The sequence below is a fragment of the Amblyraja radiata genome, chromosome 6 (genome assembly GCF_010909765.2).
Source record: "Amblyraja radiata isolate CabotCenter1 chromosome 6, sAmbRad1.1.pri, whole genome shotgun sequence".
In the NCBI taxonomy this organism is placed as follows: domain Eukaryota; kingdom Metazoa; phylum Chordata; class Chondrichthyes; order Rajiformes; family Rajidae; genus Amblyraja; species Amblyraja radiata.
Window position 1 is genome coordinate 19,040,463 of NC_045961.1, and position 12,893 is coordinate 19,053,355.

Here is a 12,893-nt window from a genome sequence, read left to right on the forward strand (position 1 = left end):
TTTTGTGATGCATTTGGTTTCCAGTTCATCTTATCTTGCTACGTTGAACTTGAATGAGTGTTCAAATGATTCAATTAACACAAAACATCTAATTGCTAAAGATTGCCCATCAAATGATCATTTTCTGAAATTGCAGTGTGAAGATGTGTTGATCTCCATTTCCAGGGGTGCTCATTTCATGCATAACTGAAGATTGTGTTTCATTCATCCCAAGAGATTAATATTTGCAGACCTGAAAGTTGTGACAGCAATGTTTAAACCTTTTTTAAGTTGCCAAACACTTTACAATATGGCTCGGTTAGTTCAAAATATTCCTGAAAGCAAATCTGTGAAAGGTTTGTAAGCATTTTTTCACATCACCGGTAAAACTATTTTTGTGATTTGTGCTGTAAAATCTCACGTTGCTGGTCAAAGCTATCAGTACACATGGAAGCTAGAATTTGCTTTTGAAGTAACTTTTAATATAAAATACTTTGAATCTTTCAAACTTGTCCAGCTGAGAGCTTTAAGCCCCTGTCCCACAATGCGAGTTTACCCAAGAGCTCTCCCGTGTTAAAAAAAAATCAAACTCATGGACATTTTTCACACTGTTGAAAAAACTTCACGAGTTTCCGCGTTTCCCCGAGTACCTGCCGTTAGCGTTACGAGCCATTACGAGACAACCACGAGCTCCGACGTACCCGCTACGTACATTCTGCGTACTTACCAAGAGTTTTATTTTATTTTTAAACTTGGGAGAGTTCTTGGGTAAACTCGCATCGTGGGACAGGGCCTTTATAAATACATTTGTTACCAGCAGTTCCCTCAATAGCTAAAAATAATATTGCTACCCCCACAATCAAAATGTGGATTATGGAGATGTTAGAGACCTCGCATTTGGAAAAAAATAGATTTGTCTTAATTGACAAACCAGAATTATTTACTAGAATATGGTCTCCATTTATAGATTATTTGAAGGGGTAGATTGGGCCGGCATGGAAGCCGGACTGAAACTTGAATCCAGGACTAGATGAACAGTTATGTTTTCTGACCTACGGACCTAACTCCTAAGTTGTATTATTGACAGTTTATTCTATCTTTCTAATTTTCTTTTTTCTCTTTATTTTTTCTATCTATAAATATAAATAAACAATTAGAGGCAATGTTAATAAGTAACCGATACTTAGGTAGCTGGGTCCCTGGAATCCTAGAGACTGATAATATGTAATCGTTAAACAAAGTTTGTATTGGTTTGGATTACGATATGCATATGCTTCTAATAAAAAATAAAAAAAGAATAATATTGCTAAAAGTATCCAACAATAATTGCAGATTTTTTTCTATTTAGTGTGCTGGAGAAGAGAACTGGGTGGATAATCGGACGGTTTACATTGGGCACCGTGAGCCCCCTCCTGGCACTGATGCTTATATTCTACAAAAATATCCGGATAATAGGATTGTTTCTTCAAAGGTAAATTCGTGTTTTTATTTTAATTTAATTTGTCCAAAATAAATAAATCAGTCTTTGGCATTGGGATAAGCCCAGAAAGAAATCAATTATCCCATCAGCTAGACCCAAACCCAACTGTGGGAGGGCTGATCATGAGATAGAGAAGCATGTGATGATCACAAGATGAAGTTCAAAGGAAAGATTGGGAGGGAGATTTTTTTTCAGGATAGCTACTGCACAGACTTTGGCTTTAAAAAAATGTGTTTTCTGTTTTGTAAACCACCTTGTATTTCTAGCTTGAGTTGGGCTGTAAAGTGGAAACTCCCATGATTCCATGGCAATTTCAGCTCTTATGTGTACTCTGCTTTCTATCAAATAGCTTCCAAATTTCTCTTGTCCCTTCATTTAGCCATTTGACATTGTTGCTTCTATGCTTTCTGACCACTGCGACCAATATCACTTTTTTACTCAGCTGCTTTATAGTTTTTAGGCAAACAAGTCAGATTTAGGCGTGGATACATGCGCACACACTCGTCATCCATTCCTTCCATCCAAAGATACTGCCTGTCCCGCTGAGTTACTCCAGCATTTTGTGTCTATCTTTGGTTTAAACCAGCATCTGCACTTCCTTCCTGCACACCTTGGTTCCATCCCATCCCCCCTTGTCTGGTCCATTTCCACCTACATCCAAGACACCTCACATGCTCTTCAACTCTTCAATAACTTTCCATTTCTAGGTCCCCGATGCCTCATCTTCACCAATTTGGTGAGAGTGTATTTTCAGACTTGTTATCTTCTGCAATAAACATTGAATTCACACGCTCTGGTGAACTGCTCCCACCATTGTTTCCTCTTGTCATGCATGTGTCCCTTTCTCACCCGATTTTCTAAAAATGCCTGGCTAATGATTAGTAGTCGTGATCACTTGATGAGGCTGAACCGACCTCCATGCCTTTCTTTGTCTTGTACTTCATTTTTATTTGCCCTCCTCTTTCCCTCGCATCCAACTGCGGCTGGATAAATGTTTTAATTAATATTTGCCATTAGTGTGGATGCTGTTTTAATTTGATTATTGTCTTGTTTTTATTACCATCCCACCACAACTTTTGAACAGTCCTGAACTACTATCTGCCTCATAGACCCTCGGACTATTTTTGATCGGGCTTTACTGCATTAAATGTTATTCCCTTTATCATGTATCTGCACACTGTGAATGGCTCGATTGTAATCACATATTGTCTTACCGCTGACTGGTAAGCACGCAACAAAAGCTTTTCACTGTACGTTGGTACATGTGACGATAAACTAAACTAAACTACTTTCTCTTCTTACCCAAACAGTATACTTTCTGGAATTTCTTTCCCAAAAACTTGTTTGAACAATTTAGAAGAATTGCTAACTTCTATTTCCTGATCATATTTCTCGTTCAGGTATGTACAGCTCAATCATTCATTCAAAAATCAATTTATCTCTTTTTGAGAGCTTATATTATTTGACAGTGAAAGCTATATCGGAGAGGGTTTAAATTGGCTTGGCAGGGGAATGGGATGTCAATTGTCAAGGGTGTTTAATGTCGTATGTCCTGACAACAGGACTCTGAAATTCTTACTTGTAACACCATAAGGGGTTGTAAACGGATGACACGTAGATGATATATAATAACCTGCAACGATAAGGGGCATCAGTGCAGTGGTAGAGGATATGGAGAGCATTGCAAGGCCAGGCAGACCCATCCAACACTGAACCAGTGCTGCTGTCAAGCAATGGGCTGTAAGGACTAGATAATACTTTTTTTTAAACTTGAAGGGCATAATGGCCCTGTCCCACTGTACGAGTTCATTCAAGAGCTCTCCCGAGTAAAAAAAAATCGAACTCGTGGTAAGCGCGGAGAATGAACGTAGCGGGTACGTCGGAGCTCGGGGACGTCTCTTAGCGGCTCGTAACACTAACGGCAGGTACTTGGGAAGACTCGCTAATGGCAGGTAAGCTCGGGAAGACTCGTGAAGATTTTTCAACATGTTGAAAAATGTCCACGAGAGCCCCGAGTACCGACGAGTGGCCATTACCGTAAATCTCCGAGTTTGAATCCAGGCAAACTCAGGAGAACTCTTTGAATGAACTCGTACAGTGGGACAGGGCTTTAAGGTGCCATCAGAAAAGTGGTGATTCTTTATGTACTGCCTCAGTAAAGTAAACTATTCTTGAACTATAATTGTTGCACTTTTGTACCAATGTATCATTTTACGTTTAATATGATTTTACTGTGTCCAGATACATGTGACAAAAAAATTACCATTAACCCAGAAATTAAATGTTAATAACCACAATACAAGTGCAACCCCCTCCCCCCACCATCCTTAATACAACCAGACAATATATTGAAGTTCATAGCTCAGGTTCGTGTTATGCAATGTTCAAGAACCTGATAGTTGTTGAGAAGAAACTTTTCTGAATCCTGGTGGTCAGCGTTTTCAGACTCCTATACCATCTTCTCAATGGTAATCCAGCGAATCCAGGAAAGAGAAACAAAGTAAAAGAGGAAATTAGGAAGTGAAATAACGAAAAGGAGAAGCTAAGTGGCAAAGGAGGAAAATTGATACAATGACAAAATTAAACGTGCAAATATTTTGAGTTTTCAGACTATGTTTGTTAATGTCACAAATGGAAGAAAACAAGAATAATGTAATGCAAAGCACCGTGCTGCAGTTACTCAGCGGGTCTGGAGGGAATGGATGGGTGACATTTCTGGTTGGGACCCTTTTTCAGTGAATATTGTAGCTGTTGGGTAATAAAACTGGGAATAAATATTTCAGGGTATTTGACACAAAAAGAAATGGAAACGGAACTGGTGTAGCATTACATTACTGGTGTAGCAGTACTGGTGTAGCATTATTAAGAAAGGCAGAGATTTATGCAGTGCTGATCTTTGTTTGACAAAAATCCTGATGTAGAACTGGAATTTGGATTAAGCCAAGAAATGGCCAAAGCAAGGAAACATTGATGGAAGATATTTATAGGCTAACAAACAGTAGTTATAATATTGGGCGTGGCATAAATTGGGGAAATTTAGAGGTGCACGTCATGAGAGTTTTAAACTTATCAATAGACTGGGGCAAAAAAAAATGTAATAAAGTGATAGATGACTAAGGAATGAATACTGTACGAGATGCATTTTATTTGATCAATATGTTGAGGAACTAACTGGCGAAAAGGCTATTTTGGAATGTATTTTGTGCAAGAGTAAAGATTAATTGATAACCTGGCGTAGATGTTGACTGACCTAATGACTATTTTTAAAGCATCTTCTATTTTTATTTAAGAAAGAACTGCAGATGCTGGAAAAATCGAAGGCAGACAAAAATGCTGGAGAAACACAGCGGGTGACTGAAGAAGGGTCTTGACTCGAAACGTCACCTATTCCTTTGCTCCATAGATGCTGCCTCACCCGCTGAGTTTCTCCAGCATTTTTGTCTACCTTCTATTTTTATTTCATACTTCCATCATCTGCACTTTATTTCCATTTTTAATTCATCATAAAATAGACAAAACTTCTTTGTGGAAGAATGACCATATGATTGTTCCTATGATTTTTAAAGTGGTGGCATTCAATGTGAAATAGTCTTTGAATGACCTAAATCAATACAGCACAGAAACAGGCCATTCGGCCCAGAATGTTAATGGCGAAAATGATGCCGGGTAAAACTAATCTAATTTGCCTGTACATGTCTATATCCCTCTATTCCCTGTACTTCCATGTGCCCATCTAAAAGACTCTTAATCACCACTATTGTATCTGCCTCCACCAGCACCCCAGGCAATGTATACCAGGTCCCCACCATTCACTGTATTAAAATAAACTTGCCCCATTCATCTCCATTAAATTTTCCCCCTCTCACCTTGTAGCTGTGCTCACTAGTGTTGGACATTTCCATCCTGGGGAAAAAGGGTCTGACTCTATGCTCTCTACGCCTCTCATAATTTTATAAACACCTATCATCATCCCTCAACCTCTGACATTCTAGAGAAAACAATCCAAGTCTATCCAGCGTCTCCATGTAGCCGAAACCCTCTAATCCAGGCAGGATTCCGGTAAACCTCCTCTGCCTCTCCAGATCTTCCACATCTTTCCCGTAATGGTGCAACCAGAACTCTACGCAATACTCCAAATGCAGCCGAACAAAAGTATTATGGATCTGCATCATGACTTCCTGATTCTTGCACTTAGCAATGAAAACAAGCATACCATACACCATCTATACCACTCTATCTACTTGTGTTGCCACCTTTAGTGAGCTATGAAGTTATGTGGACTCCAAGATTCCTCTGCACATCATTGCTATTAAGGGTCTTGCTATTACCTGCATAGTCTCTCCTTGCATTCAACCCTCCCAAGTGCAACACCTCACACTTGCTCAGGTTAAACTCCATTTGCCATTTCACCGTCCATTTCTGCAGCTGATCTATATTTTGCTGTACCTTCTGACCGCATTTCTCGCTGTCTGCAATTCCTAAAATTTTGCTGTCATCAGCAAATGTACTCTCCAACCCGACAATTACATCTGGCTCATATTATATATATATATATATATCTCACAAACAGCAGAGGTTCCAGCACAGATCTTTGCGGAATTCCACTGGTCACAGACCTCCAGCCAAACTATTTACCTTCCACCTCAACCCTCTATCTTCTATGATTAAACCAATTTCTGATTCCATACACCAAGTCATCGTGAATCCTGTACATCATAATCTTCTGGAACGGCCTACCATGAGGGACCTTATCAAAAGCTTAACTAAAATCTATGTATGCAACATCCACTGCTCCACCTTCATCAATCTCCATTGTCACCTCAAACAAAACTCAATCAAGTTGGTAAGGCCTCACCTGCCAGTTACAAAGATGTGTTGGTTATCCCTAATTAGCCCATTCTCGTCCAGATGGGAGTAAATCCTCTTCTGAAGAATTAGCTCCAGTACTTTCCCTACCACTGACGTGAGGCTCACCGGCCTATAGTCCCATGGATTCTCTCAACTTCCTTTCTTAAACAAAGGAAACTATGAAAGAAATGTGTCTGTAGTTAAATGGGAGTTATCAGTCAACGTGTCTTTCAGTGGTGGCATTTAAAATCATGCATTTGGTGTAAAATAAATATCTTCTAATGCGCAGTGCCAAATAGAAAGAATTGATCAAAGATAAAATGGATTAATGAATGGAAAATCATGTTTGACTAATCTGCTACAGTTCCTTGAGGATGTGGAATAGATATGGGGACACACAGTGATTGTAATGCATTGGAATTTTCAGTGTTTGATAGGAAGTTGCATGTCGAGGTTAGAGCATGTGGAACTGGGTAATGTACTGACATAGATTTAGATTTGATTCAGATTGTTCACATGGCACAGATGGAGGCCATTCAACCTATCATTTCCAAGCTGATCCCTGACCAGCCCATCAATCGAAATCCGTTACTTTTTTCCAGTGACATTTTTTTTTTCATATCTGCTGATTCTCCCACCACCCATCCAATTTACAGTAATCAGGAGATAAAGTGAACGCAGATGGTGGTATCTGGGGCATAAACTTAGTCAAGCAGCATCTATGGAAGCATGTTGATGGTTGCGTTTTGGCTTGAGACCCGGCATCCGGCTCTCGCCCTGAAATGTCGACCTGAAACTTCCAACTTCTAAAGTATGCCTTTAGAATGTGAGATGAAACCAAGAGCAAATGCACACGGTCGCAGTGAGTGTAGTATTGGTTGCAAATATAGAATGGGAATAACTATTCATTCTTAGGTTGGCAGGCCGTGCAAGTGGTGGTACCACAGCGATGGGTGTTTAAGGCTCAGCATTTCATAATCTATATTAGTGATACATGGTGGCCTTGGCCAAATCATGTTTGAACATTTTCTGCTGTTGCTAAACTGAGTGGGATTGTAAGTAGGAGGAAGGTGCAAAAGAGGAGAGAGTGGCTCAACCGATCAGGGAGACGATATGTTCAGAGCTTAGAAATAAGAAAGGTGCAAGTAATAGGATTGTACAATAGGCCCCATAATAGGAAGCGTGACAGAGAGGAACAGATTACTGAAAGATGCCCAAGCCACAGGGTTGTCTTAATGGGTGACCTTAACTTCCCCAATATTGACTGGGACTTATTCAGTGCCAAAGGCTTAGATGGGGCAGAATTTGTGAGGTGTATTACTATACTTTAATTTACATTAGAGATACAGTGCAGAACCTGGCCCTTTGGCCCATTGAGACCATGGCGACTGCCGATCGTCCCATACACTAGCGCTCTCCTACACACACGGAACAATTTACAATTTTTTTTCCTGAAACCAATTTACCTACAAACCTACACTGGTTTGGAGTGTGTGAAGAAACTGGAGCATCCGGTGAAATCCCACGCGGTCACGGGGAGAACGTACAAACTCCGTACAGACAGAACCCATAGTCAGGATCGAGCCTTGGTCTCTGGCGCTGGTCTCCATTGCTGTGCCACTGTGCTGCCCTTCTGGGCCACTCTGCCACCCTAAGAGGGCTATCTGAGGGTTTCTTGAAACAGCATAAAGATAGTCCAACCCGAGAAGGGAATATACTTGACCTTGTGTTGGGAATAAACCTGGCCAGGTGACTTGCGTTTCAGTGGAAGTGCATTTTGGGGATAGTGAGATTATTACGCCATAAGTTTTATGATTGTTTAGAATTGGGAGAAGGCTGATACTTGTGGGATAGTGCTCGGGAATATACACTGGAAGCAATTGTTATCGGGTACGTACGCCAGGCCCCAGGTGGTCAAGATGGGGATACATACCTCCAACCCCCTCACCCTTAACACAGGATCCCCCCAGGGTTGCGTCATCAGCCCCCTACATGACTGTGTGGCCAGGTTCAGCTCCAACTCCATCAAGTTTGCTGATGACACTGTGGTGGTGGGCCTGATCTCCGATAACGATGAGAAGGCCTACCTGGAGGAGGTGGCTGACCTGGTACTCTGGTGTCAGAACAACAGCCTCCTCCTCTGTCTCCCTCGGATGGTCACGTCGCACAGACAATGCCTGGTTGCAGAACCATGTTCTCGGGGTATCTAAATCTAAATGTTATTAGTTATTTAAGTTATGACATCGGATGGAAGCTGCAAACCCAAATCTCGTTGCACTTATGTGCAATGACAATAAAATATTATTATTATTATTATTATTATTATTATTATTATTATTATTATTATTATTATGAATGTCACAAAAACTAATTGTGACATTCAAGAGGAGGCTGATTGTGGACTTTGTGGGCACAACAACCGAGGACGTACATGCCACTGGGGATAAATGGGACTACTGTGGATAGGGTGAGCAGCTTTAAATACCTGGGAGTCCACATCACAGAGGATCTGACATGGACAACACACACTGCCGTACTGGTGAGAAAGGCAAGGCAGCGCCTTTACCACCTCAGACAGCTGAAGAAATTCAGAGTCTATCTGAAGATCCTTCAACCCTTCTACTCTGGTGCAGTGGAAAGCATCCTGACCGTAAACATCTCTCTGGTTTGGCAACAGCTCTGCCCAGGACAGGAAGGCTCTGCAGAGAGTAGTGCGTTCGGCCGAACGCACCATGGGAACTACACTCCTCCCCCCTGCAGGACCTATACACCAGGAGGTGCAGATCCAGAGCCAGCAACATCATGAAGGACCCCTACCACCCCAGCAACGGACTGTTCCAGCTGCTACGGTCAGGCAAACGACTCCGCTGTCACGCTGTGAAAACAGAGGATGAGACGGAGTTTCTTCCCACAGGCTATCTATCAGGACTGTAAACTCTGATCTCACCAGGGACTAATTACTGTTGTGTCTTTTTTTAATGTAAATACTGCTTCCGTTCTGTTCTGTTGTTCTGTTGTTTTGCACAATCCCGCAGGCATTGCCACTTTCATTTCACTGTACATCTTGTATGTGTATGTGACAAATAAAGTTGACTTGACTTGACACATCTGACGTGAGAGCCGTTTCAAGACTAGTCCATAACTCCGAAAGTATAAACACATATTGGAACATGGAACAGTACAGGACAAAACAGGCCCTTTGGCCCACAATGTCTGTGCCAATCATAATGCCAAGACCATCTCTTATCTGCCAGTGGATAATCCATATTGTTCTATTCTCTGCATATATAAAAGATGTAAAGCGGTGTTGACAGAATATGGGCTGGCTAAATCAATGCGTGAGAACATGGCATATAATATGGGGTCATTTGCTGCATCTAACAAGGCAATTGAGCATTTATTAAATGGTGAAACATTGGGTGGTGGTAGTGCCAATATACAGGTGCAACATACAGCAAGCGACATGTTAGCCTCCATTAAGAGGTAAATTAATATAGGAGTAAGGAATAGAGATGACCTATTTCTGCATCCATTTTTTTCCTTTAAAGTTCTTTATTTTTTTTTAATGAGATTTTGAATAAATGACAATACTCAGGCAATCATCTGGCAATTTTAGATTTTCTCTAAAATTAGTAAGTAAGAAATACACCTTTTAAATTTAATTAAAACCTTGCTTTTATTTTCAGCTGATCATTGATACTCCGACCAGTCCAGTAACAAGTGGACTTCCATTATTCTTTGTCATCATAGTGACCGCAGTCAAACAGGTACGCTCTGGAAACAACATTATTTTCTTTGCAACACCCTGGCTCACCCCTACTCTTTTGCCCTTAGGCATATCAGAAGTAGAAGATAATTGATTTGAAGGATGGAATTAAAAATAACAATAGTTTAAATACGAGTAAATTGGTCGTGGCGGGTAGGGTTTTGTGTGTGTCTGTGGGGGGGGGGGGTGCCTTACCCAGAAGGCTGTCAGACTGGGCATTGATGGGGTTTTTTATACTGTGACTGACGTCAGTAGGTTAGACTGACATCAGTTAAAGTTTGTGGAATCACATCATATTGACGCAATTGAGAATCTGATTATCAAGGTCTAATTTAATAGCAGGCTGTGCTCAGTTCTGACCTGGCTCTTCCTCCTTTTGTGTAACAAACTCCTAGGTTTCAATTTCTCTTCCTGTTTCTATCTAGCAGGCAGTGAGATGAATTGACTTTTCACTAGATTGTCGAACTATAGAGAGACTTTTCTTGGTCCATTCTTTCTCTATAAATTGACAGCATCAAGCTCTTTTTAATAACATATTGCACAGAGTGCATAATTGTGTCAAGCATTGACACTTTTTTAATTTAATGTAAGTAAATGTCCCAAGGAGTTACTTCTGGTGACTAGCAGATGAATCAAAAACGTGTAAAGAAGCAGTCCCTTTGTGATTGCATTGACAATTTTGGACTTGATTGAGCCTCTTTCAGTAGGCTATTGTACAGGAGAAGGGCTCTGAGTTTTGCTGGAGATGGGGGTAGAGGGTTTCCTAAAAAAACAATCAGGACCACAGCAGCAATGGATTTATTGCCTTTTATCGCAAACATATTCTGACTTATTACTCAACTTATGGAATCTGGATTTTGCTCGGAGTAATTGGAGATTGTGAAGTTTTATTTGGGGGTATTTGCATCCAATCCAATGTATTCTTTCTCCCGTGACAGGGTTATGAAGATTGGCTTCGGCATAAAGCAGATAATGCAGTGAATAAATGCCCTGTTCACATCATCCAGGATGGCAAGTTGGTTCAAAAGCAGAGTTACAAAGTGCAAGTAAGGAAATTGCTGAAATATCTACATTGCCATGAGTGAAGAGGCTAGTTTAGAGGATGCATGGGTTGGGGTGGTGAAGTGGAAGTTATGGTTGAGTGACTGAGAGGGGACTGATGACAGCGGGATGATGGTGCTCTGGCTCTGAATGGGTCGAGATTTGGTGGGTGGTGGGCAAAGCTGAAGCACAAGACTAAAGCCCCTGTCCCACTTAGGAAACCTGAACGGAAACCTCTGGAGACTTTGCGCCCCGCCCAAGGTTTCCGTGCGGTTCCCGGAGGTTTTTGTCAGTCTCCCTAATGGTCGAAAGTGGTTTCCGCTTCTATGTTCCGGCGATTATTTCAAAAAATTAAAAACCGGCGGAGGCTAAAAATAGGTTGCCGTTTTAAAAATCGGTAATTTTTTAGTCGAAGCCGGTTGCGATGCTAGTTGAAGGTGGTTGCCGGAGGTTGCAGGTAGTGGAAGGTCTTACCTTCCACTACCTGCAACCTCCGGTAACCACCTGCAACCTCTGACAACCAACCAATTTTTGAAATAATCGCCGGAACGTAGAAGAAGCGGAAACCACTTTCGACCAATAGGGAGACTGACAAAAACCTCCGGGAACCGCACGGAATCCTTGGGCGGGGCGCAAAGTCTCCCGAGGTTTCCGTTCAGGTTTCCTAAGTGGGACAGGGGCATAAGAAGCAGCAGAGTGCCTGAGAATTGGGCTGGGGATTACAGCTGAGAACTGGGGGGAAACTGGAGCATTTGGGTTGGGATGAGGGAGAGGAGTTGAAGGTTTTTGAAAGATAGTGAGGGAGAGAAACTCACCTTTCATTAACAGGACAATCTATCTGCAGGTTGGTGACATTGTGATGACCAAAGAGAATGAAACCTTTGCTTGTGACATGGTCTTCTTATCCTCAAGTGCCAATGGAACATGTTATGTCACTACAGCAAGCCTGGATGGCGAGTCGAGCACCAAGGTATTTTCTGAGCGGACATCTAACTGTAGAACTTAGCTAGATGAATGACTTCCATTTTAATTCTATTTTTATCCATTCCAATTCCGTTTTAATTAGAAGAGGCCATACTTATAACATAATTGATTTGCCCAGCTCTGTTGTCACATTTTGTGCCAAGTAATTTAGCACATTGATATTTGCCAAATTTTCAATTTGATCTGAAGCCAATATATCGTCAGGCCATGTGACTTTCACTCCGAGGGTAGTGGGTATATGGAACAAGTTGCCAGAGGAGGTTGTTGAGGCAGGTAACATTTCAAAAGACACATGGGCAGTACACGGATAGGAAAGGTTTAAAGAGATTAAGAAGGGTTTCGGCCCGAAACGTTGCTTATTTCCTTCGCTCCATAGATGCTGCTGCATCCGCTGAGTTTCTCCAGCATTTTTGTGTACCTAAGGTTTAAAGAGATATGGGCCAAACATGGGAAATGGGGTTAGCTTAGATGGGACATCTTGGTTGGTATGGACGAGTTGGCCAAAGGGACTGTTTCCAATTTGTATGACCTGCTTCAGCAGCAATCAGGCCTGTGGCATCAAGTCTGGTTCTGAGGCACAGTGGGGAAAGGATGTCGGGCAAAGCAATGATAGGAGACACTAATTAGATGGACTAATAAGGGATTCTGTGGCGGCAATTGGGACTCCAGAATGGACTGGCGTCTCCGTGATACCAGGGTCCCTGATGTCTTGGAGTGACTGCAGAACATTCTAAGAGAGGGGGGGAGCAGCCAGAAGTTGGTACAAATGACATGGGTAGGAAAGGGGATAATGTC

General features: G+C 41.6%; 1 protein-coding gene across 3 annotated transcripts in view; it reads left to right on the forward strand.

Annotated features, from left to right (window-relative positions):
• Positions 1-12,893, forward strand: part of atp11a (ATPase phospholipid transporting 11A) — a 165,133-nt gene that overhangs the window by 23,201 nt on the left and 129,039 nt on the right. For all 3 annotated transcript variants that reach the window (XM_033022290.1, XM_033022289.1, XM_033022287.1), the window contains exons 2-6: positions 1,328-1,450; positions 2,770-2,859; positions 9,994-10,074; positions 11,012-11,119; positions 11,959-12,084. In XM_033022290.1, the coding sequence (XP_032878181.1) occupies positions 1,328-1,450; positions 2,770-2,859; positions 9,994-10,074; positions 11,012-11,119; positions 11,959-12,084 (528 nt within the window). The remainder of the gene's footprint in view (positions 1-1,327; positions 1,451-2,769; positions 2,860-9,993; positions 10,075-11,011; positions 11,120-11,958; positions 12,085-12,893) is intronic.